This window comes from Hypanus sabinus, chromosome 20 (genome assembly GCF_030144855.1).
Source record: "Hypanus sabinus isolate sHypSab1 chromosome 20, sHypSab1.hap1, whole genome shotgun sequence".
NCBI lineage: Eukaryota > Metazoa > Chordata > Chondrichthyes > Myliobatiformes > Dasyatidae > Hypanus > Hypanus sabinus.
This window is the reverse complement of record NC_082725.1, coordinates 7707506-7734807: the sequence shown is the minus strand read 5'-3', so window position 1 is coordinate 7734807 and position 27302 is coordinate 7707506. Positions and strand designations below refer to the sequence as shown.

General features: G+C 41.2%; 1 protein-coding gene across 7 annotated transcripts in view; it reads right to left on the bottom strand.

Moving 5' to 3' along the window:
* Positions 1–27302, bottom strand: part of rbms3 (RNA binding motif, single stranded interacting protein) — a 1202299-nt gene that overhangs the window by 621964 nt on the left and 553033 nt on the right. For 2 of the 7 annotated variants that reach the window (XM_059945030.1, XM_059945031.1), the window contains exon 1: positions 25217–25744. The exons of the other annotated variants lie outside the window; for them this stretch is intronic. In XM_059945030.1, coding sequence (XP_059801013.1) covers positions 25217–25291 — 75 coding nt within the window. In that variant the 5' untranslated portion in view covers positions 25292–25744. Of the gene's footprint in view, positions 1–25216; positions 25745–27302 lie in introns of those variants that run through there. 7 annotated transcript variants of the gene reach the window in all.

Sequence of the window (27302 nt, the reverse complement as noted above, 5' to 3'; positions counted from 1 at the left end):
TCAGCATGGGTCCTCAAGGGAAAATCTCGCCTGACAAATCTGTTGGAATTCTTTGAAGAAATAGCAAGCAGGATAGACAAAGAAGATTTGGTTGATGTTGCGAACTTCAATTTTCAGAAGGCCTTTGACAAGATGCCACATATGAGGATGCTTAACAAGCTATGAACCCATGGTATTAGGAAAGATTTTAGCATGGATAAAGCAGTGGCTGGTTGGCTGGAAGCAAAGAGTGTGAGTAAAGGAAACCTTTTCTGGTTGACTGCCAACGATGGGTCTGTGTTGAAACAGATTCTTCTTACGTTATATATCAATGACCTGGATGATGGAATTGGTGTCTTTGTTGCAAAGTTTGCAGACAATGTGGAGATAGGTGAAAGGACAAGTTGTTTTGAGGAAATAGAGAGGATACAGAAGGACTCAGACCGATCAAGAGAATGAGCAATGAAGTGGCATATGGAATACAGTGTTGGGAATTGAATGGTTATGCACGTTTATAGAAGAAATGAAAGGGTTGACCATTTTCTAAATGAAGAGAAAATACAAAAAAAGATGAGGTGCAAAGGGATTTGGGAGTCCTTGTGCAGGATTCCCTAAAGGTTAGTTCGCAGGTTGAGTCTGTGGTGAGGAAAGCAAATACAATGTTTGCATTCATTTCAAGAGAACTAGAATATAAAAGCAAGGATGTAATGTTGAACTACGTAAAGCACTAGTGAGGCCTCACTTAGAGTATCAGGAGCAGTTTTGGGTACCTAATCTTAAAAAGAGAGGGTTCAAAGGAAGTTCACAAAGACAATTCCAGGATAAACAGCTTGTCATTTGATGGCTCTGGGCCTGTATTCACTGGAATTCAGAAGAATGAGGGGTGACCTAATTGAAACCTATTGAATGGTGAAAGGCCTTCAGAGAGTGGATGTGGAGAGTATCTTTCTTATGGTGTGTGTGTGTGTGTGTGTGTGTGTGTGTGTGTGTGTGTGTGTGTCTAAGATCAGAGGACACAGCCTCAGAATAGAGGAGAGTCCTTTTAGAACAGAGTTGAAGGAGGAATTTCGTTAACCAGAGGGTAGTGAATCTGTGGAATTCATTGCCACAGGCAGATGTAGAGGTCAACTTTATGTATATTTAAGACAGAGATTGATAAGATTCTTGATTGGTCAGGGCATGAAGGATACAAGGGGTGGTGGGGGTGGGAGGTAGGAGATTGGGGCTGAGAGGAAAAATGGATCAGCCATGATGAAATGGCGAAGCAGCCTTGATGGGCCAAATTGCCCAATTTTGCTTCTATATCTTATGGTCTTACAGTCCCCATCATTAGCAAGTCCTGGATACTAAAGATCGAAGCCTGGAAGTCACTCAGAAGTCCGATGGCCAAAGACTTGAATCTGCAAGTTTCTGAGTCCACTGGGGAAGACCTGATCGTTGCGAGTCTGCGTGTCCACTGGAAGCTGGAGCCCCAAAAGTAGCCTGTACTTTTGTTGGAGGACTGTCTGTCTGTGTGAGCATGTAGATGAAAGGGAGAAAAAGGTCTTATTTTGCTACGGTTCTTTTGTGCTGTTGTTGTTGAGGTTGTTGCTTATTTTGTTCTGCTGAACATTGTAGACATGCAGTGTTGGCACCAGAATGTGTGGTAACACTTGCTGGCTACCCCCCAGCACATCCTTAGGGTGTGTTAGTTGTTGATGTAAACAGCAGATTTCACAGTATGTTTTTATATGTTTCAATGTAGATGAGATAAATAAATTAAACTGAATTTGAAATGCCAATTCTTTTGCCATGCTGACAATCTGTTCCAGATATAACTTCACTCCAGTTAACTGTTCCAGGTTCAGGAACAGTTATTACCCCTCAACCATCAGGCCCTTGAACCAAAGGGGATAACTTCACTCAACTTCACTTGTCCCATCACTGAACTATACCCACAACCTATGGACTCACTTCAAGAACTCCTCATCTCATGTTCTCAATATTTATTGCTTATTTACTTACAATTATTGTTTCTTTTGCACTTGCAGTTTGATGCAAATGTATTATTATTTCTTTCATTTTGCATTTGAACAGCTTGTTGTCTCTTGTACACTGGTTGAAGGCCCAAGATAGTGTGGTCTTTCATTGATTCTCTTAGTTATTATTCTATAGATTTGGTGTTTATGCCCAAAAGAAAATGAATCTCAAGGTTGCATATGGTGACATATATTTACTCTGATAATAAAATTTACTTTGAACTTTTTATAACTATCAGGTCTTGAAAGTTACAACTTTCTTCCATTCATTTTTTTTTCCCTTTTTACTGGCAAACTTGCGCCTTTATCAGGTTTTAAGAAGCTAGTCCACTGATGGAAATTGGTTGAAAGTGAAGTGTACTGTAACCGGAGGATACATAACACATCAGCAGCATGGTAGCCTAGTGATTAGCACAATACTTTACAATACCAGTAACCCAGGTTCAATTCCCACTGCTGTCAGTAAAGAGTCTAAACGTTGTCTTCATGACCGCCTGAATTTCCTCCAGGTGTCCCGATTTCCTTTCACAGTCCAAAGACCCACCGGCTGGTGGGTTAATTTGTCATTGTAAATTGTCCCATGATTAGGCCAGAAATCGGGGGTTGCTTGGCAGCACAGCTCAAAGGGCTGGAGGGGTTGGGCGCTGTACCTCAATAAAATAAAAAAAGTAACAGCTGGCTTGGTAGTATAGCGGTTAGTGCAATGTTTAAAAAAAAACAGCTGTAAGATCGGGGTTCGATTCCCACAGCTGTCTGTAAGGAGTTTGTACTTTCCCTCTGTTTCTCATATGTTACTCCCGGGTGCTCTGCTCTTCTTTGCAAAGACATAGATATTAGGATTCACAATAAGTTGTGGGCATGCTATGCTGGCATCAGAAGCAAGCTGACAGCCCCTAGCCCAATCTTGGCTGATTGATCTGACACAAAACGATGCATTTCACTCAACGTTCTGATGTACATGTGACAAATAAAGCTTATTTTAAGTAACACACACAGAATTTTAGAGGAACTCAGTAGGTCAGGCAGCCTCTATGGAGAGGAATAAAGAGCTGCTGTTTTGGACTAAGATCAGGACACATCCCAAAATGTGGACTCTTTATTCCTCTCCATAGATGCTGCCTGACCTGCTAAGTTCCTCCAGCATTTTGAGTGTGTTACTCTAGAGATCCAGCATCTGCAGAATCTCTTGTATTTCTCATCTTATCTTAATCTTAGGACGTGCTGGCAGGCATAAGAATAGGGAAGCCACTTCACCAAGTAGTAAAGGATGACATAACATGGAGAGGAGTGGATGTCCATATTTTCAGATAGTGCTGTGGGTAACTTGATGGAATCAGAAATAAGGAGAGATATCCTCTGATGAGTTACAAATCCTCCAAACACATGCTCAGAAGCAGGGAGAAGCCCAGAACAGGATAAAATGTTGCCAGAAACTCAATAAATCACTTCATCCCACATAGCCAACTCCCACTTACCTGGTCTCACCAATCACCTTGCAGCTTGAACTCCTTCCTCCCCCCCCCCCACCTTCTTAGTCTGGCTTCTGCCCCTTCCCCTCCATCAACGATGCCCAAGCTGTTGAGTACCTCTAGCACTGTGTGTGTATCTCTGTGTTTCCAGCATCTGTAGAATCTGTGGTGTAACTCAATGACCTTGCAGTGCAGTTTTAGGCAATGCTATAGGTTTCTAAACTGGGCAGCGAATTCCATTGGAAGCAGGCATGATTTGACTTGGTAAAATAAAGACCATAAAAAAGATTAGCTTTATGTGTCACAGGTACATCAAAGCACAGAGTGAAATGCTTAATTTGCATCAATGACCAACTCAGTCCAAAGATGTGCAGGGGGCAGTCCACAAATGTCTCCATGCTCCCGGCACCAGCATAGCATATGCACACTTACTAACCCTAACCTGCACAGCTTTGGAATGTGGGAGGAAGTTGAGAGGGAGAACGTACAAACTCCTTACGGACAGCACTGGGAATCGAACCTGCATTGCTGGTGCTGTAAAGCATTGTGCTAACTACAAAGCTAGCAAGCAACCTTAAACCAAACTTTGTTGTTCCACACTATAAAAAGAAAATATTAAGCATGAACAGGCTGGGGTCAGAAAGCAAAAGTGACTCCTGTCCCAACACAAGCAGCAGTAACAATTAAACGTTCAAACCAGATGGTGGCAAGATTGAGCGCATGGTCTCAATCATGAGCTTGATTAGTTGTTCTCTAAGCTGCTGGGTATAGATGTTAAATTTCACCAAGCCACCCTCTCTCTGAAGGGTAGATTGTTGCTGTTCACATGGTTTGTATTCTTTTTAACTGACTGGTCCACTGTGGCTTTGTTCTGCTTGTGCCATCCCAGTCAAGATAGCAACTGCGGCAACATTACATTTTCTGCGGAAAGGGAGCAGCAGTTTTGACAAGGAGAAAGAAGCTGATATTTTCTGCTTTAAAAAAAAGCACTTGTAACTTAACCCAACTTTGTTTGGCAGTCCACCAAGTTCCTTTGGAATCTCAGCAGGAAATTGTATCCATGCACGCAGAACTGTTTATTCCCCTATCAGTCAAAAGACTGACTCCACCTACGTCAATTCTCTGCTCTTCCACTGAGAACAGAGAATGTCAAATGGTTGTAAAAAGTTGAAGGTAGGCATTTTTAAATTTGCAGTTGCAACATGGCTCCTTTTGGGCACAATCTGCCATTTAATTACTTGAATGACAGAACGTCTGACCAGACAAACATCAGCAAAGCATCACTTCGTTCCCTGAAGTGCTCAGTGGAGAAATTCATTATTTGATTGTGAGAATGTTACACGCTCACAATCTTTGCTCTGCAGGGAATTAGTTGCAAGCAGATGAACCATTCATGTTAAAACAAGACAGGTAGATTAGGAAGACAGGGAGGGGGCAGCACAGTATGTAGTGGTTAGCACAATTGCTTTGCAGAATAGACAGTGGAGAGTATATTGACTGGTTGAACCATAACTTGGTATGGAAACACCAATGCCCAAGAATGGAAAAGCCTACCAAAAGTGATGGATACAGTCCAGTCAACCACAGGGAAAGCCCTCCCTACCATTCAGCACATCAACAAGAAGTGTCACCACAGAAAAAAACAGCATTCTTTATCAAGGACCCCCACACATTCAGACCATGTACTCTATTTGTTGCTGCCATTTGGAGGGGGGGTACAGGGTACAGGAGCTTAGGTCCCGCACCACCAGGTTCAGGAACAGTTATTACATCTCAAGCATCAGGCTCTAGAACCAACATGGATAACTTCACTCATCTCAATGCTGAACGTATTCCGTAGCCTATAGACTCACTTTCAAGCGATCCACACCTCATGCTTTCAGTATTATTTATTTATTTGTTATTGTTATTATTTTTGTATTTGCACAGTTTGTCTTCTTTTGCATATTGGCTGTCATTTTTTGTGTGTAGTTTTCTGTTGATTCTATTATATTGCTTTGTTGTGAATGCTTGCAAGAAAATTAATATCAAGGTTGTTTGTTTATTTACCAGTTTGTTTGTTTGTTTACAGCATGTAACAGGCCCTTCTGATCCTTCGTCCCATACGAACAGCAACTCCTGACCACAGGACAATTTACAATGACCGATTAACCTTCTAACGGGTACGTCTTTGTACTGTGGGAGGAAACCAGAGCACCCGGAGGAAACTCACGCACTCTATGGGGTGGAAATACAGACCCCTTGCAGATGAAATCAGAATTGTACTCCGAACTCTGACAGCCCAAGATGTAACAGCAACGCACTAACCACTACGCTACTGTGGCGTCTATGGTGACATATACGTACTCTGAACTTACAGAGCCAACAATCACCAGTGCCTGTAAGGAGTTTGTACGTTCTCCCTGTGACCATGTGGGTTTCCTGCAGGTGCTCTAGTTTCCTCCCACACTCCAAAGACATACGGTTAAGGTTAGTGAGTTGTGAGCATGCTATATTAACACCAGAAGCGTGGCTACACTAGCGGACTGTTCCAATCACATTCTCACTGATTTAATATGATGCAAGCAATGCATTTCACTGAACATTTCAATATTTCAATGTAGTTTGACAAACAAAGCCAATCTTTATCTTTTTCACTTTTTAAGCAGGATTTTATGGTGTTGACCGCTAGATAAGACCCTTGCTGGGAAATGCCTGCCTCCAGATGATGGTGAGAACTGGGTATCTCTTAGTGATTTAAGACTCTGCTGAGATCATGGTGTTGCTTTGCCTATTAGGTCATTCAATGGAGACACAGAAAAAGAACTTCAGGGGTGATGATGAAGATCAACGGTTAAACATGAGAGACAACAGAAAAGTCGGCTTTTTTCCTTCCATTTGTACCAAAATTCCTCACTCATGCCTGTGCAAGCCAAATATGTTCCCATCGTGGTATCCATTATTGGCTAGTGGTGTAGTGGCATCAGCACCAGACTTCGGGGAGAGGTGGTCCTGGGTTTGAATCCAGCTGGCTCCTTGGATGATTTCCGTCTGTGCCTGGTTGAGTGACAAGCTAGCAAATCGGCCTCGTAAAAAGCAGACAAAATCCTCAAGAAATGGCGAGGTTGCTGTCCAATGTTCCACAAGACACAGAGAGGAATAACAATGGTATCCATCTGTCTTCTAAATGACTCTAGAGTTTTGTAACTTGGAATGCACCACTGAACCAAGCAAAATTTTGGTATCATGTACAAAATGCTGGATGAACATTGACTAATGAAGGGACTCAGCCCAAAGTATCGACTGTTTATTCCTTTCCACAGATGTTGCTTAACCTGTTGAGTTCCTCCTGCATTTTGCATGTGTTACTCTAAAATGTGTAACACGTTTCAGTGTCTGCAGAATCTCTTGTGTTTATAAAATGTTGGCAAGTTCCTCGAAATATGACATCATTGTGATCTGAACAGATGCATTTAAGGACTTCAATATTCATAACAAATCAAGATTTACTGTGCAATTATTTAAATCTATTTCAAAATAGTAGCACAGAATTACTAATGTGTGACTTTCGGTAAGTCAACTCGAATTCTGGTTCAGTAACCCTGGTTCAAATCAGGGTAATTTACCCAAACTAATCCATACACAGTGCTAGTTAGGAAAAGAGAGTTGTTTTAAGAGTATGACATGTATCCGATAAGCATTAATCAACAGGACAGCTAAAAGCAAAAGGAGAGATAAGTGAAGTACAATTGCATAATGTAAGGAAACACCAGTTTTACAATTCCAAATAAATGAGGTTTGACATTATCACAGTAAAATTTATTTCTTTTTTAAAAAAGGGTGCCGTCCACTGAGAGTTCCCTGCAACACTGATGAGTACAAATGAAGAAATAGGAAGAGATTTAAAGCGAGAATTTTCTTTGATTTTGTGCGGTGAAACTGGGAAATCAAACAAGTCATGATACAAATGAGAAAAAAGAGCTACCATTTTTTTTGTGTCTGCTATTTCAAATTTAAAGAAAAGCACAAGTTTTACTTCATAGGTCTACTCGAAATTATTGAGTATTCCCACTAATGAAATCAGGCAGAGTGTGTGCTGGGCCCGACAAGAGATATCATGAAACATCATGAAAATGATTTAGATTTTTAAATTTATATACCATTGACTGATTTGAAAGACTTTGTTGGATGTAAAGAATATTTTACACGTAAAATGTAAAGGCATTGATCGTGTGGATAGTCAGAGGCTCTTTCCCCAGGGCTGAAATGGCTATCACTAAAGGGCATAGTTTTAAGGTGCTTGGAAGTATGTACAGAGGAGATGTCAGGGGTAAGTTTTTTTTACGCAGAGAGTGGTGAGTGTGTGAAATGGGCTGCCGGTGATGGTGGTGATGGCAGATACGATAGGGTCTTTTAGGAGACTCCTGGACAGGTACATGGAACTTGGGAAAATAGAGGGCTTATGGGTAACCATAGGTAATTTCCAAAGTAAGTACGTTCGGCACAGCATTATGGGCTGAAGGGCCTGTATTGTGCTGTAGTTTTTTTATGTTTCAAAGTTTCCATGTTAATTTTTTTGTCAAGTAAGCAAATAGAATGCACATCCTCTGCACACGGAGCTCAGCAAGTCTGGAGGTAGGAAGCCCGACGTTTGAAAATCTAAGTCAGTGATTCTGGAGGTTGAGGTCCAAAGGTCAGGTCTGCGAGGCTGGGCCAGGGACCAGAGGTTGGAGGCCCGATATCTAAATGACTAAGGGTCCAGGGCTGAGGACTGGAGGCCTGTCTATGTGTGTGGAGGAATGGGTGGGAACTTGAGGAAGGGGCTTGTTTTGCTTTTGTTGTTGCTGCTGCTTATGTCATTCTGCTGGACATTGTGTGCATGTTATGTTGGTGTGTTGTCATTGACCAAAATGGCATACTTCAAAGTTCAAAGTAAATTTATTATCAAAGTGCACATATGCCACTGTATACAACGCGTGAAATTAATTTTATTGTGGGCATACTCAATAAATCATAGAATTACCGTATAACCATAACAGAATCAATGAAGGACTGCCCAACTAGGGTGTTCAACCAGAGTTCAGAAACAACAAACTGTGCAAATATAAAAAGGAAGATATAATTATCATAAATAAGCAATAAAGAGATTCATTCCTTGTGGGCATACTTAATAAATCCATACTGGAATAATAACCATAATAGAATCAATGAAAAACTGCACCAACCTGGGCGTTCAACCAGTCTGCAAAAAACAACAAACTGTGCAAATACAAAAAGAATAATAATAAATAAGCAATAAGCATTGAGAGTGTGAGACAGTGATGCACCATCAATAACTCACACTGAGACGTAAGGCGAGATATCGGCTTTCATTGACTGGAAGAAGGAACCAGGAGTGAGTGTCTATCATACAATGTCTTGGAGACTGAGGCCGAGCGTCAGGCCTCAGATCTCCTTTATACAGGGGCCTGTGGGAGGAGCCACAGGAGCAGTCAGCAGGGGGCGTGTCCAGACAGGCACATAGTCCACCACAGACAGAGAGTCCTTGATAGTGAATCCATAGGTTGTGGGAACACTTCAATGATGGAGCAAGTGAAATTGAGTGAAGTTATCCCCTCTGGTTCAAGAGCCTGATGGTTAAAGGGTAATAACTGTTCTTGAACCTGGTGTTGAGAGTCCTGAGGCTCCTGTACCTTCTTCCCTGATGGCAGCAGTGAGACTAAAGTATGGCCTAGATGGTGGGGGTCCTTGATGATGGATGCTGCTTTCCTGTGACAGTTTCTCATGTAGATGTGCTCAACGTGCACTCCACTGTATGGCTTAATGTACATTTGATAAATATACATTATCAAGTGATTCGCTGAAAGTTACCTCACAGGTAGATAGGGTAGTTATGTAAGCTTATGGGGTGTTAACTTTCATAAGTCCAGGGATAGAGTTTAAGAGTCGTGATGTAATGATGCAGCTCTATAAAACTCTGGTTAGGCCACACTTGGAGTACTGTGTCCAGTTCTGGTCGCCTCACTATAGGAAGGATGTGGAAGCATTGGAAAGGGTACAGAGGAGATTTATCAGGATGCCGCCTGGTTTAGAGAGTATGGATTATGATCAGAGATTAAGGGCGCTAGGGCTTTACTCTTTGGAGAGAAGGAGGATGAGAGGAGGCATTGTAGAGGTGTACAAGATACTAAGAGGAATAGTCAGATTGGACAGCCAGTGCCTCTTCCCCAGGACACCACTGCTTAGTACAAGAGGACATGGCTTTAAGATAAGGGGAGGGAAGTTCAAGGGGGATATTAGAGGAAGGTTTTTCACTCAGAGAGTGGTTGGTGCGTGGACTGCACTGCCTGAGTCAGTGGTGGAGGCAGATACACTAGTGAAGTTTAAGAGACTACTAGACAGGTATATGGAGGAATTTAAGGTGGGGGGTTATATGGGAGGCAGGGTTTAAGGGTCGGCATAACATTGTGGGCCAAAGGGCCTGTAATGTGCTGTACTATTCTATATGTTCTATAAATATGAATCTGGATCCTTTTGACAATTTTATCTTGTGAAGGCATTAATGGTGTACTGGGTACCAGGAGTGTCCTGGTTTCCCACTGAAATGGCACTTGTGGCAACCTCAACTAGCTCAATATATTGCTGAGAAACATTGAATCGCTCCTGCCTGTACAGCTTCTTGCTCACATCATCAACTTTTATTGGCTCATCGTCCTTGTGCTTTCAGGATACAAGTTACGATGCAGAGCAAAGGATGAGCTCACATCTACAACCAATGTTGTTGATTTGAAACAGAACATCACAGTAACGCCACAGGTATGTAGCCTGAAGCTCATCTTGATGTCACATTGCAGTTAGCGCAAAGCTTTACAGTCCCGGCTGTAAGATCGAGGTTCAACTCCTGGCTTGCTCGGTAACGGTCTGTGAGCTCTCCCCATGACTGTGTGGGTTTCTGGTTTCCTCCCACATTTCAAAGATGTACAGGTTACTGAGTTGTAGGCAAACTATGTTGGTGCTGGGAGTGTGGCGACTCTTGTGGGCTGCCCAGCACATTGATTTGATGCAAATGACATATTTTGCCATTTGTCTTGATGCATGTGTGCCAAGTAAAGCTTATTTCTTACCCCCTCCCCCTCCACTTTCTACAGAGATTGCTCCCCCGCAATTTGCTTGTCAATTGGTCCCTCTCCACTAATTATCCTCCCAGCACTTAGCCCTGCAAGTGGCCTAAGTGCTACACCTGCCCATACACCTCCTCCCACATCTCCACTCAAGGCCACCAACAGACCTCCCAGGTGAGGCAACACTTCAGCTACGAATCTGCTGGGGTCGTCTTTTGTGTCCGGTGCTCACGATGCAGACTCCTCTACATAGAGGGACATGTTATCAATTGGGGAACCACTTCATCGAGCACCTCTGCTCCATCCGCCACAAGCAGAACTTCCTGCTGGAATAATTCCAATTCCCATTCCCATTCTGACGTGTCAGTGCACGGCCTCCTCTCATGCCAAGATGAGGCCACACTCAGGGTGGAGGAGCAATACCTTATGTTCCGTCTGATCGCCCTTCAAACTGATGGCATGAATATCGATTTCTCTTTTGGGTGAACTAATTTCCACCTCCATTCCCTCTCCAGATGTTCACTTAAGGCCCTCACCTCAACCTCAGTAGCAAAGACAAAGACAGGAACATGTGCACTACCACTTCCAGGAGCCAAAGACCAGCTCTTTTGCTTTGCTGACAGAGGGAAAGGTTGTTAACATAACACCATGTTGCTAAGCTCTCAAAACCTCTAGTAAATTACATTGTCCTCTTGAACTCTGATGTTGCATCACCAGTAGATTTGTCCTGGTCCAATAACGTACACTCCACGCCCAAGGTGGAGTCTATATTACAAATCCTGGCCAGGCGGACTATCTCTGAGAAGTATTGATAATGGTTGGAATCACCCGTCTTGTAAAGACACTGCCCAGAAGAAGGGAATGGCAAACCACTTCTGTAGAAAAATTTGCCAAGAAAAATCCTAGTCATGGAAAGACCATGATCCACCCATGTCATAGAACACGACACATAGCGAATGAACCACAGCCAAGAAATTTCACCCACATCTCTGGTTTTAAATGTCACCAACACCAAAACCATTCATTCCTGATGAGGGTTTCGGCCCAAAACGTCAACGGTTTATTCTTTCATATAGATGCTGCTTGGCCTGCTGAGATCCTCCAGCATTTTGTGTGTATTGATTTGGATTTCCAGCATCCGCAGATTTTCTCATGTTTGGAATATCTCTACTTACACAGGAGGCTAAACAAATTTGACATGTCCAATTTGACCCTCACCATTTTTTAATTGATGCATCATGGCAATTCCAAGAAGCTGCAGAGAGTTGTGGACCATCCTCCCTTCCATGGACTCTGTCTACACTCCTCACTGTCTCAGTAAAACAGCCAGCATAATCAAAGTCCCACCCACTCCAGATACTCTATATTTTCCCCACTCCCATTGGGCCAAAGATACAAAAGCCTCCAAACATGTACCAGCAGGCTCAAGAACAGCTTCTACACCAGTGTAATAGGAGAATTAATTGGTTCCCTAGTGTGTTAAGACATACACTTGACCTCAATGAAAACAGCATCCATCATCAGGGACATTAACACCCAGGTCATTCTCTCTTCTTGCTGCTGCCATTGGGGAAGGTGGTACAGGAGTCTCAGGACTCACAGAACCAGGTTCAGGAACTGTTATGAACATTCAACCATCAGGCTTTTCAACCAAAGGGGATAACTTCACTTGCCTCATCATTGCAATGTTCCCACTGCCAAAGGACTCACTTTCAATGACACTTCATCTTATGTTATTGATATTTATTGCTTGTATATTTATTATTATTATTTTCTTATTTTTGTATTTGCAGTTTTTTTGTCTTTTACACACTGGTTGCCTACCCTGTTAGGTACAGTCTTTCATTGACTCTATTATGGTTATTGGATTTACTGAGTACACCCACAAGAAATCAAATCTCAGAGATGTATATGGTGACATAGATGTACCTTGATAATAAATTTACTTTGAAACATCATGGGCACTAACCTCCATGGTATCTGGGACATCTTCAAGGAGCAATGCCTCAAAAAGGTGACATCCATCATAAAGGGCCCCCATCACCCAGATGCTGCCTTGTTCTTATTGCTCCCATCAGGAAGGCCTGAAGACACACACTCAATGTTTCAGGAACAGCTTCTTCCCCTCTGCTGTCCAATTTCCTTTATGGACATTGAACCCATGAACACCACCCCACTATTTTTTAATATGTCCATTTTTGCATTAATTTAATTTTAAAAACAGATTCTGATTCATTATGTTCTTGTACCTTGTTGCTTACCTGCACTGCATTTTGACTACATCTGTTACACTTTACTCTGCTTTCTTGTTGTTTTACCTTCATCTACCTGAGTGCCAGTGTAATAATTTGATCTGTACGAACAGTACACAAGGCAAGATCTTCACTATACCGCAGGACGTGACAATAATAAACCAATTCCAAATCCCAGCTCTCAGGTAGATACTGCAATCAAATTAATGAAGGAAATCAGCTGCCAGGAGAAAGTAGATCTTTTATTCAATTTAATTAAATTAGTTTACATGTTTTCAATTATTGTTTAAGTGGTGTTTACTTTTTAATTTTCTATCGGTTAAGGTAATGTTTTAATGCTTTCAGCATTATGCTCTTTTTTTTAAAACAGTTGCTGAGTGGTTTTGAATATTATGAAGCACAATGATAATTTTGTCAGCTGGTAGGCCTCAGGGCGAGACCTCACCTACTGCCCGAGCCACTGTGAGAGTGCAGCTGGTCGCTTTCACCAGCGAGGCAGCCCTGAGGCTGCACTCTGCCACATCAATGTGCTGGAAACACAGCGCCATGCAGAAAACTGCATTTGGGCCACGCAGGGAGAGAGAGAGTGGCCCAAGGACACATTGGCTGGAGATGTCAAAGCAGCAGAAAAGTGAGATTGACTGATCACTGCTGGTGGATGTCAGAATGAAATTAACATCAGGAAAGGAAATGGAACTGGTTTATTACTGTCTCATACACTGAGACACAGTGAAAGGCTTGTTCTGCAGCACACACACAAAATGCTGCAGGAACTCAGCAGGTCTGTTCAGGCCGAGATCCTTTCTCAGGGCAGAAAAGTAAGGGGGAGCTGACAGAATAAAACGGTGGGGGGAGGAGAAGAAGGATAGCTAGAAGGTGATAGGTGAAGCCAGGAGGGTGGGAAAAGATAAAGGGCCAGGGAGGAAAGAATCTGATAGGAGAGGAGAGTGGACCATAGGAGAAAGGAAAGGAGGAGAGGGCCCAAGGTATGGTGATAGGCAGATGAAAAGAGGCAAGAGGCCAGAGTGGGAAGTTGTCTTGCATAATGTTCATTCCAATCAAATCATTTACCAGCATTGAAGTGGCTCAAGTTAAAACAAGGTAACACAGAGTAAAGTCTTATACTTACAGAGGAAGTGCAGTGCAGGTGAAAAAAATAAGGTGCAATATCATAACAAGGTAGATTGTAAGGTCAAGAGTCCATCTTATTGTACTAGGGAACCATTCAATAGTGAGGTAGAAGCTGTTCTTGAATTTGGTACATATCTTTTCAGGCTTTTCTATTCTCTGCCTGATGGGAGAGGAGAACTGAATGACATAGAGTTTGTTAAATCTTTGAGGGCAGTTTTCATCATTTTGGGCACTGTTACTTGTCACAGGCCATAGAATCTGAGCCAACATTACTGAGTTGTAGGAAATGGGTAATAGTGCATTCATTGTCTGTTCCAGGTTGCTTCATGACAATAATTATGGTCTGCCTCTCTGAACCACTGACGTCCACAAGACAACACTGTTGAACAATACCCAAACTACAGCTACTTGAAACCTTAACCACATCTTCTCACAGCATTTTTCCCAGGCAATGGAACTAAAGAGCACAAAATAGGCCCTTCAGCCCATCTAGTTTATTCTACCTCATCCCATCCACCTGCACCTAAACTATAGTCCTCCTTACCCCTCCCATCCATGGAGTCATAGAGTATTACAGCACAGAAACGGGCTGAAAAATAACATAAATTAAATACTAGGTCCTTCATCTCTCCTACTTTCACCATCCTCCTGTTAAGGCAAGAATTCACTTGTATTTCTTTCCATCTCGCATTCACATCATGGTCTCCTCTACACTGGAAAAGCTGAATGCAAATCGCGTGGCTACTCTAAAGGAAAAGAGTTATTGTTCAATCTGCAGGCGTGACCATGAACTCACTGTCATTTTAATTGTCCCTCCCACTCTGGCTTATCTGTTCCAATGAAGTCCAATGCAAGCTTAAAGGAATACCAAATCATTTCTCCATTCAGGCATGAGACTCAAAATTGAATTCAGCTGTTTTGGAAAACTGGCCAGTTCTGACGAAAGACTATCAACTGTAATGTGAACACAGTCTTTGTTAATATTAACTGTACAGATAACATTCACAGATTCCACCTAATCTTTGGGTATTTGCTGATTTTTAAATGTAAGAGTCGTTCTCTCTGTCTCTCTATTTATTTATTTGTAGACATGGCGTGGCGACATTTGACGGCTGCTCGCAACATACCCCCAGATTGTGTTGGTTGTTGATGCAAACAATGTACTTTACTGTATATTTCCAAATACATATGACAAATAAAGCTAATCTCTTCGTTTTTTTTGCAGAATCAGCGGCAAAGTATCCACATCAGGGCAATTGATGAGTACCAGGGATCTCAGTAATATTTAAACTGTTTCTGCTCAATTCAAAGCAAACAGGATTTTCCAAATGAACTGGGAATGCTGGGTAGGGGGTGTGATAAGAGATTTTCTTTGTGTATTAGGGGCACTTAACTGAAGGAATTGTCATATCCAGCGCATTGAGGAAATTTTCCCCCGGCAAGTTAAAGCACATTATAAGGTAATCTATTTGTCATGTGTCCACATTTTGATGATTACTTAAGGCTGCCAAAGCAGGATGGGGGGGGGGGGGGGGTAGTGGGGATAAGCTCCCTCTACCTATTAAATGCACCCAATGGCATATGTTTCAAATAGCCTCTAACAACCAAGCCCAGCTCCGTCCGGGTCTTCACATGTGCTTAGCTACTAAGCCTGACAGGATAAGGGGCAAAAGCCAGTTACTAGTGCCTTAAATCAGTCGATCAATCAGATGGGGCTCATCAGCCCTGATTGGCTGCTCATCTGGGAGGAGGAAAACTTTGACCTCAAACCTCTGCTGCTTTGTGGCTCCATCCAGTCATGGGGCAGGCTTCGGGAGTAAACACAGAGGAGAAGTCTGGAGCTAGTGTCACTAAGGCGATCTTACAATGAGCTCAATGCTGACTAGCAACTCCTATGACACCACTGGCACCAAACTGTATCGATCACTGCCGTTCCTTTGGTTTCATGAACTGCGTGGCGGGGGGAACCTACTGCATGGGCAACAGTTTTCTTTCTATATTGTAGTGAACTGGTTCACATATCGACTCCCACATAGACAACAAGGATGCAACAACTGTGGTTGACCTCGACAAAAGGAGGGCCATTGACCCACATCTTGGGTGATAGTACAAACTCCTTTCTGTACAATAATAAATAGAGGGATGCTTCAGAACAAAAGAAGAGGAACTACGATTAGTTTTATTTCTGCCATTTTGTCTTCAGCTACACAGTGGTTCAACCTACCTGCACAAAACTGAGTGGATGGCAGAAGAATGAGGGGAAATAGATCAAAGGCTTTGTGTCATGAAGGTATTAGTGAAACCTCCATAATTACATTGATCTGACAGCAACAGTGTAACCTGGAACCAGTCATGTTTCAATGAGGAAGGCTCTTCCACAGTCCTGGAATCTGCAGGGAAGTTCCTTTCTTTAGACGGATGTTGGAATTGAATTTCTTTTACTAGGGCTTCTCCCATAATGCTATGCAGAAGGACTCCTTTTCTGCATGTCTGTGCTTTGTTGGTCATTAGTATATTTGAATCAGAATCAGGTTTATTTTCACGGACACATATCGGGACATTTATTGCTTTGTGGCAGCAGGACAGTACAATATATTAACAAAATATGATAAGTTACAATAAAAAATATAAAAAGTAAATGAGTGGTACAGGAAGAGAACAAAAAGTGAGGGAGTGTTGCATAAGCAGAAGAGATTTTGCAGATGTTGGAAATCCAGAGCAACGCACACTCACAAAAACTGAGGAAACTCTACAGCTCAGGCAGCCTCATTGGAGAGGAATAAAGAGTCAACTTTTCAAGCTGAGTCCCTTCATGAGTCCTGATGAAGTGTCTCAGCCCGAAACTTTGACATTTTATACCTTTCTATAGATGCTACCTGACTGGCTGAGCTCCCCCAGCATTTAGTGTGTGTTACCTCAAATTCTGATAGTGGAGGGGAAGAAACGGTTTCTAAAAATATTGTGAGATAGTGTCAAAAGCTTCCATAAAGCTTTGAAACATTCTCACCACTTCTTAGACTTTATGTTCATTAGACATTTCTTATACTCACTGTTGAGGTCAAGTTCAAAATTAAATGTCAAGTATATTATAAGCTGCAACCTGGTCCCTTAATATCATCTCCCTGAATAAGAAGGCACAACAGTGTCTCCACTTGCTAAGAAGATTGAGGCAAGCAAGGTTACCATCCTCATCTTAACTGTGTTTTACAGGAGCACCATTGAGAGCATCCTGACAAGTTGCATCTCCATCAGGTATGGGAGCAGTCGAGCATCGGACCAGAAGTCCCCATAAAGGACTGTGAGAACGGCTGAGAGGATCATAGGAGTCTCCCTACCATCCATTGGGTGCATTTATCAGGAGCGCTGCATACACAGGGCCTTTAGTATTATTAAAGATCCCACCCATCCATCCAACATCCTCTTTGACTTCCTACCATCAGGCAGGAGACTCCGAAGCATAAAAACAAGAATGGTCAGGATGGGAAACAGTTTCTTCCCCCAGGCCATTAGGTTTCTGAACTCTCAGGCACATTTTATTCAAAGTGATACTGGTCAATCTGTTCTGTACCTTACAATATTTATTATTAATGCACTTTAGTTTGTTATTTATGGGTGATTCATCTGTAGATTTTATCCTTACCTTCATACGATAAGTTATCGTGTTATGTGTGTCATGTGCTTTACACCCTGGTTCGGAGAAACACTTCACTTCAATATTACATTATATGGTTATATTCATTATATACATGTATGTAGTTAAATGACAATAAACTTGACTTGGCTTGACTTGAACTCAACAATATTCCATTCATTAAATAATCCACAGTAGTTGAAGCTAATGGATTATCCAAATCCTGGATTATCACTTGTGTTAAATCTCTATGATGAACAATGATTCCCAACCCATCACTAAACTTTGCCCCACAGATCAGTTGTTGTACACTCAGTGCCCACTTTATTAGGTACACCTGCTCATTAATGCAGATATCTAATGAGCCAATGATGTGGCAGCAACTCAATGCATAAAAGCACGTAGGCATGGTCAAGAGGTTCAGTTATTGTTCAGACCAAACATCAGAATGGGGAAGAAGTGTGATCTAAGTGATTTTGACCATGGCAACCTATTGGTGCCAGACGGGGTGGTTTCAGTATCTCAGAAACTGCTGATCGCCTAGGATTTTCATATACAAATTTCATATACAACCGTCCCTAGAATCTGCAGAGAATGGAGCAAAAAACCAAAAATAAAATCTAGTGAGTTGCAGTTCTATGGCTGAAAACACATTGTTAATGAGAGATATCAGAAGAGAATGATCAGATTGGTTCAAGCTAACAGGAAGATGACAGTAACTTGCTTAACCAGGCATTTCAGCAGCGGTGTGCAGAAGAGCATTTCTGAACGCGCATGTCAAACCTTGAAGTGGACAGGATACAGCAGCAAATTCAGTGGGCACTTTAATAGGTAGGTACAAGGGGAACCTAATAAAGTGGCCACTGAGTATATAGTAACATATATATACTTTGACAATAAATCAAATTTGACCTTGTCATTATCAAAAACATACAAAATCATATTAAAGCAGAAAAGTCACAAGACACTCAGCAGATCAGGCAGTAAATAGGGAAAGAGAAGCAGAGATAAATTGGGGTGTAAATCATCATCATCATCATCAGTGGAAGTGGCTGAAAAAGAACTATTTAATTTGAAATTACAAAGGAGGTAAAAAAAATGGGGGGTGGAGAAGGAGCAAGAGGGGAGAAAAACAAGGGAGATGGGGGGGAGGGAAGGAATGAGGGAAAGAGTGTGGTGGGAATGAGAGAGGGCATGATCAAAAGGGACAAAGAAAGTATGAACTGCAGTGCAGAGCTGTGGAGGACAGAGTGTGGAATGCATCCAAGGATGGGGAACTTATTCTTGCCTAAGTCAAGGAGAAAGCAGGTGTGAGCAGAGGATTTGAATATAGAAAAGATCTAATTGAGGGTAACACATACAAAATGCTGGTCAGACAGCATGGAGGGGAAAGGAGTAAACAGTCTATGTTTCAGGGTCACAAAATTCAATGATTTTATTTCAGATTTCTGAACATTTTTATTTTAAAAAACCACCTTTGTTTTGTGGTCATGATTTATGTATGAAGCTATAACTCAAAGGCTTCATTTCTATGTTCTTGGTATTCAGAGAAGCCTCCTTAGAGAATGAGGCTTCTCTTAGATATACTTTGAATCATTCAGGGGTGGTCATGATAAAATAAAATGCCTTGGAAGATCTATGATGACGTGAACACAACTCATGTGAGTTAATGGTTGCATGAACACTACATATTGTTTAGATGAGGTACCTTAACCATTGGGATTATCTATCATTTTTTGAAAACAATCGGATTAACCAAGTTTTATAATGGATGGACAATCTGCTCTGTGGCGAAGATTAACATCTGTACTCTAATATTCTCAGTATACAGTTAAGTACTGCAAAGTGAACACAGTCACCAAAGACTAGAGAAAAACACTGCACAAAGTTGGTTTGCCACAAAAACAGTGGAGAAGTGTGAACATTATAGAACTACATTTCAGCCAATCTCGACTAGTCGCCAATATGTACAAACGTTACCCAATGATAGGTTTACCAAGCATCAGCATCAAATGAAGTAACGTTCTATGCCAATATTTTCGACCTTTTCCTGCATTCACCACTGTAACCTCAGCCATGACCGGCTCTGCAGACTTCTGGATTAATTCCAGAGTTCAGCACTCCATCTAATTAAAAGCTTATTTGACGGCAAGACCCAAAGATCTATAGCTCCAATGTGGAGTCCAAGTCATTGGATATATTTAAAAGCAGAGGTTGATAAGTTCTTGATTAGTAAGGGTGTCAAAGGTTATGGGGAGAAGGCTGGAGAATGGGGTTGAGAGGGATAATACGTCAGTCATGATGGAATGGAAAACAGCCTGGATTTGCTGAATGGTCTAATTCTGCTCCTATGTCTTTTGGTCTTATAATATTATCCCAAAAACAATACCCTCACCCTTTATCATTTTATTTTACTTCGAACATTATCATAAAAAGCATTGAAAAAGCTTATTAGCCAGTCACTTGGCTGGATACATTCCTGAAACTTTGATTAATGATACATTTTTACTTCCAACTGCACTCCATATTAATTGCCTTCATTTCTGGGATAAATTCAAGATCAAGCAATTTTTCACCAATTTTTCCTATTTATAATTGTAATCTGAAGGCCATCCCACTAACCAACAAGGTAAATTCCTAAACAAAAGCGTCAAGTTTGGGATTCTAAAGAGACCTTCTGGATTATCATGCCTCACTCTGGTTAACATCAAAAATAACCTAGATTCATCTTGGTCAGTCCTGCTTGTTATGAGTCCAAAGGCTGTTGTTGTGGAGTTAGTTACCTTAACTAATTGACTGTTGTAAACCTTGCAGCAAATGGACTGTCAGCAAGAAAGTGTACACATGTAAAATTCCTTCACATCTTATGACTGTTCACACTCATTGGCTTTCTGAATGTAGATCAAAACGTGGAATTAAAATAAGATTTGCATCTTTCTTTTCTTAGCAAACCCAAGTCAAACACAAATATATGCATCACATTTTGACCATTGCACCTTTCTTTATAAACAGGAGCTTGAGAGAATAAAACTTCCTTTATTTCTACTTCATCATCAATTTTACTACACATATTAATAGCCTAATTTTATTTTCTAATTTCTAACCCTTGGTTTCAGAAGTTCTGAGTGACCTTCCAAAGCTGACAGTAGTTTGAATCTGGAAATATCAGTACAGGAAGTAATGAGCTGAGATTTTATGGTGATATTCAGAACATAGCTTGAGAGCATCTCTATGCCTTGTCCAGCCTTGGCTTCAATCCAAGCTGCAGATGGCTAGAGAAGGCAGTTTGAAATTTCTGCTTGCTTGATGAATTGCTCCCTCCATCTGAACCACGTTCTACGCACAGCACTAAACACAATCTGAATAATACAAGGTAGCTGAGCCCTGTCAGGTTGGCTGCTGTTTGGAATCCCTGCACCAAGACCCTTCTGTGAGACCAGATGGTAGAGAAAGGGATTCAGAAAATGTGATAACAAGTAATCAGACTGAGAAATGAGCAGACAATAGGGAGTCTTCAGTGATTTTATGCTTTGAAAAGGCTTAGGTTGTCAAACCCAATCATAGCCAGCAGTGATATGCTGACATATTTTGTGCATTATCTTCATGTCAGACAGGGTGACCAGGCAACAAGTGCTTTATTTCAAATCTTAAATACATACAGTCTTGACTCACTAACTTCTCAATGTCAGACTCTAGCTTCCCTGGGCATTGCAAGTCATTGAGTCATAGAACACTTACAGCACACAAAGAGGCTCTTCTGCCCATCTAGCCCATGCCAAACTATTTAAATGCACCTGGACCCATATGCACCTATCAATGTGCACTTGGAGCATAACCTTCTCATCCATGTACCTTTCTTTCAGATGCTGAAATTGAAAGTGTATCCACCACTTCCACAGGTAGCACATTCCACACTCTCATCACCCTCTGAGTGTGAAGAAATTCCCCATGATGTTCCCTTTTCACCCTAAACTGTGACCTCTTGTAGTCTCAGTCAATCACAGTGGAAAAAGTGGCATTAATGTCTTATTTTATTCTACCATTCGCTATAACTCAGATCCTGAGGTCCTGCCAAAATCCTTGTAAGCATTCTCTGCACTCTTTCAATCTTACTGATATCTTTCTTGTAGGCAAGTGACTATAACTGCATCCAGCCTCAGTGAAAGAAGCTCGATTGCATTTACCCTACCTATACCCCTCATAAAAGGTATCAATCTTTGAAAATCTGGCGGAAAAGAGCACAATTCTGTGATTCATCATGGGAATAGTGATGCACTGCTTTCACACCAGAGGCCAAGTGCACTTGTAGATGTTAGTACAGGTTTACCGAAGATTGTTAGTACAGGTTTAACATTCACAAGAACAAAGGCTTAGAGACCACATTTCATTCAATTTAAATACAAAACATTGCTATTACAGAGTACATTCAACAGCATATTTGGATATGGTAACATTATAGATATTTGGCTCCTATGTTGAAGATATATCTTTCTGGCATTTTCAGCATTTCTGACCATTCCTGCTTTTAATCTCACTTCAAAATACAAGTGCATGCAAACTTGAGATCAGACATCATCTTGAAAATTCAAAGTAAATTTATTATCAAAATATGTTTCAACATATACTACTCTGAAATTCTTTTTCTTGCAGGCATTCACAGTAGAATGAAGAAATCCAATAGAATCAATGAAAAACGACACACAAGAACAGACAAGCAACCAAGGTGCTAAAGACAAATTGTGCAAATACAATAAAAACAAAAAAAATAAACAAGTAACTCAATTTTTTTTCTTAAGAGTGCTGTATGTTTTCTCAATCAAATAATCCACTCATTTCTCTTTTCAAATCTTGCAAATTGGGGCTTTCAATGAGCAAAAATAAAATGAGGTTTAAAGTCTGTGCAATTTGGGGTATTTTTCCCCAAATTCACCACTGGCCTTGGGCACACCCTCTTCTGCAATTCCAAGAAAATAGTGCAATGCACTTTTTAAATATAAATTGACTTTGAATACTTAATTTTGAAACACACAAAATTCATTAAAACAGGCACCACAATTGCAATCCTATAACTTTTTAGTCTGCATTTAAGTTTTCCGAAACAATACTCAGGAGAGTACACAGGAAGCTGTATACTGCTCCACAAGAATGTGTTGGAATATTTCCGTTAAAGGCCAAATCAAGAACCGGGAGCCATGTCCACTTTAGGATGGTGCATTTATTGTGGAAATAGTTTGCACGTTGACATATTTTAGTAATATAATAAAGTGAGAGGATTGTGAAGTTGGCTTCATTACAGAATATCTATAAACAAGATGCCATTAACAAATGTCACAAGGTTGCAAGGCATAATAGTCTAATTCTTTTTAGAATAATGTGTCCAAGTTGAAAAATATAAAAGCAGCCCCTCTACTTAGCAGGAATGAGCATGGTTCCAAGAAAAAACACTACAGTCTCCTTAAGATTCCCATCAGTTCAGACCAGTGTTTTGAATTTGGTTCACATTGCAAAATGGCTGAATCCAAACGCCCTCTCTGCAAATACAGATATTACTGAATGGATATTACTAATGGCAGGTAAATTGTATCAATTTCAGCATGCCAATGTCAGAATACATCACCGGACATTAAATCACAATGCAGCACAAATTTGGTGGGGAGTTAAATTCCGTTTTGAATCACTGAGTATCATTGGCTTTGCCACAGTATACAGGGTGAATTACACAACTGGAACAGGAAAAGTCCAGACCTACAGTGCCACAGTTAAATAGTCTCATTGGAAATGGGGAGGAGGAATCCTCTTTCAGTTCAGCAATAACAAAATTACCTGTAATACATAAGCAAACTTTAAGCTGTGTACAATACACAGTACACAGGCCACAGCAAGGAGTGATAGGTCCTGCATGTAAAAACGTGTGTAGATACATACTTCGTGGGTTCAATTAATAAAATCTAACAGATTGCCCAAGTCATTTAAAATCAGGGGTTCCTGTTCAAGTTGATTTTATCGTTCACAACCATGAAATGAAATTCTTGACAATGGTCATTTCAGATACCATGGAATCATAGCTTCAGATTCACACACGCAATGGGACACTGCTAAAGTAGTTACAGAAATAAGCGATAGATAGGTATTTCCTAATGTGCACCTTTAACACACGTGAAAGGATATACTCAATGTTCTTCATTATAAATGATTATCGAGCTCAGCAAACCGGCTTGCTTACAATTCAAACCATACCGTCTGAACTGCGCCGCACTACAGCTCTCTCAGGTTTTTAGCTTGTCAGTAGCATTCAATCAAAAGGAGCCGAAGAACAACATTATGTATTTACCAACACTGACCGAAGTAACGTACAAAAGGAAGATTTGATCGAGGCCTAACAAACGTCCAGAAGAAATGGTGTAGTTGTCCACAATAACACATTTAAAAACGTAATAACTTGGAATTCAGCCATCAGCAGGTTGATTGAAATTTGCAATGTACGGATTAAGAGTCTTCGCCATAACAATAGGAGAAATATTGGCAAAGTCTATTTTTGTTGTTGCTAATTAGGTAGTATGTTTTTTTTAAGTCAGGAAAAGTCTCCCAATCCCCATGAAGATGGCCGGGTAGGTCGCCTCTCAAATGCAGACTATGCTCTGCTAAAATTGCAACGAAACGAGGACCTCCGCTCGTCTTATTAAAATGGCCCAGGAGCTGATGACTAGCTCTCCAATTAATGAAAGCCAGATGTTTTCCTTCCTCGCTGTTAACATGCCTTCTTGGTTACTTTGCGGACTCTACTGCGTGTTTTCTATCTCCTCTGCTCTCAGATATCGATAAAAAAAAGGGGTAAACAGGAGTGGAACTCAGAAAGGCGATTGAAACGGTTCACGTTTAACAGCTATATTTTTTTAATCCCTGTTTTAAATACAGGACTGCAGACACTAACAGTCAGCACCAACCCACAGCAGCCAACAGGGTGTAGACTGAGCACTCGCGGAGATCACATTCTCAGGAAATCGACCTTGAAGGGGGGGAAAATCCTTGTAAAATGCTGTATAATAGAGAAGGGGGGAAAAACCAGCTGGATTGTACAGTGAGCTAAGCCAGACCGACTTTCCAAAAGCGATATGTAATATGCACTGTCTAAAAGAGTTGCCACTGGCAACAGGGAAGTAAATGCATTAAAATTATAAATCAAATCAAAGTGTCACCAGCTGCGGTCAAATTTGTAGCAGAGGGGGAAAAGAAAGAAAAGCGCGTAGGCCTTCTCGGCAGTTCAACTAACAGGTAAATGACATGTCACCCGGAGAATCAACTATACTTCAATAAAGAGCCGAGCAAATGTACAAAATTAGATCTCTCTAGCTTTCATAAAAAGGGCCATTAAAAGGTTTCAGTTAGCTTCATTTAAAAAGTGCTAATCCTATAAACAGGCAATCTATAATAACAGACCTTTCTCTTTCAAGTACCTATTTAGTCTAATAGTTTGCCTGCAGGACACTCAGTTCAGGAGAGGGGAAAACGAAACATAATTCACGGTCCTCTGTAGTTGGCTTGGCATTCGTCATTCAGTAGGTACATAAATATATATGTACAAACAGAGCAAAAGACAGACACATACAGACGCAGGCAGACTGTTTGCATACGGTACCTTTGTGTGGAGATAATGAGGGTAATAATAGGTGTACTGAGGGTACATTGGCTGCTGTTCCAAGCGTTTGCCCATGAAGATGGAATCTTTATCTCCGATGCAGGGAACTCGCTGACAGCGTGTAGTGCCCCAGGCCCTTCTTCCTCTTAAACCACTATTCCTGACAGTGTCACTGACTGATGAGGCTTTCGGGACTTCTCTGCCTTCTGCTGTTTGCCAGCTTAAATACAGCTGAAAGGTTTTTTTTTTCCTTTGGATCCGGGAGTTCTGCCGGTGCTTGTCCTTCCTCTATTAAAAAAAAGGGTATACAATCCTCGCTATTTGATCAAAGTGTGAATGCCAAAAATGTCAGTTGATACTGCCCTCAGCAACTCCAATTACTTTGAAAGATGAGGAAGATAAGAGAGCGGGCTGAAAATCACTGCAGTCCCGGCTTCCTCCTAAGCCCTCCGTGCTTCCACCAGCTTTCCAGCCTTGTTGCTGATATCTCCTTCACGGAGTGACATGGTGTTTAGGGCTTGTCTTGTCTTTCATTCAACCCCCACCCCCCTCCACCCCTCCTCCTCCTCCTTCTCCTTCTCGCTGGTGGGTGGGACTTCGGCAGCCTCTCCCTCGAGAAACAGACGCAGTCCGGAAGGCTGCAGTGTTTCCTCCAAGAAATAGCCTGCATTCAGACGGATGCAGGCAGGAGTCCAATTCATTCTGCCATCTCACTTGAATGCTAAGTACTTTTACAATAGGCCAATCATAACTAAAATAATGAAGTACTAAACCCGACGGTCCTCGCAGAAAGTTTCAGCTTTTGTGGATGAAAAAGACCTCTGGCCAATTACAGGGTCGGCAAAATGGTGTTACTTTGAATTAAGTTTTGTTTAAAAATGAAGTTTCCTGTGCTTCTCATGACTTTTCCGGCTTTATTCTGTTTCTCTAACACACCAGCAAAATGGTGAAAATAAGCGCAGGCGGGCCACATATTGAGTGAAGGCGGTGATCTGAACGCTGGAGAACTTAACCTAAAAAGTTGAGGAGAAATCCAATGTTTCCGATTTACAGTCGATACTGCTGAATTTGAAACAACACACTCAAAATGATGAGGACCTCAGCAGGTCAGGCAGCGTCCATGGAGAGGAATAAACAGTGGCCACAGTATCGCTAAACTGTGGCGATCCATGCAGGATTTGCCGATTGGGTCAGGAACTCAGTGGTTGAAGGGACGAACTTCCTTAAACTGGTGGTGTGAGACTTCAGGTCAAGATAAGGAATTTCGGCCCTAAACATCGAATGCTCATTCCCCTTCATAGATGCTGCCCGACCTGCTGAGTTCCTCCAGCATAATATGCGTGTGTTGCTCCGGATTTCCAGCATTTGCAGAATCTCCTTTGTTTCTGATTTACTGAATTTTAAATGTATATCGTGGCAATTTAATTAAAACAGAGCACAAATGGCTGAATAAAAAGTGATTATTTTTAATGTCATGCAGTAGGTAGAATTTGAACTTAAAGGGGAATGTGAATCCCATCAAAAGGAATTGTCACTGGGCCATCCTAACCTAACATGCACAATCTGAAAGCTTCCAATTTTCTCAATATTTCTTCAAAAAGTGTACAATGAAACCTAAAAAACTTTTGATGTGTGTTGATTTAAATCATTTGCAGCATCAGACTGAAAAAAAAACAAAAAAAAAACTGAATTATCTAAATAGTAGATATCCAGCAACAGTTATGTCGGAATAGTTATTGTCCCTCAACCCTCAGGCTCCTGAACCAGTGTGGATAACTTCACTCATCTCAACACTGAACTGATTCCCCAACCTACAGATTCACTTTCAAGGATTCTACAACTCATGTTCTCAGTGTTATTTATTTACTTACTTTTTTATTATAATTATTTTGCTTTTTTGTATTTGCACAATTTCCCTTCTTTAGCACGTTTTTTTGTCAGTCTTTGTGTATAGTTTTTCATTGATTCTATTCTATTTCTTCATTCTCCTCTGAATGCCTGCAAGAAAATTAATCCCAGGGTGACATATTTGAACTTTGGTAATAAATCTACTCTGAACTGTGAAAAACCCAAAACATAACTCTAT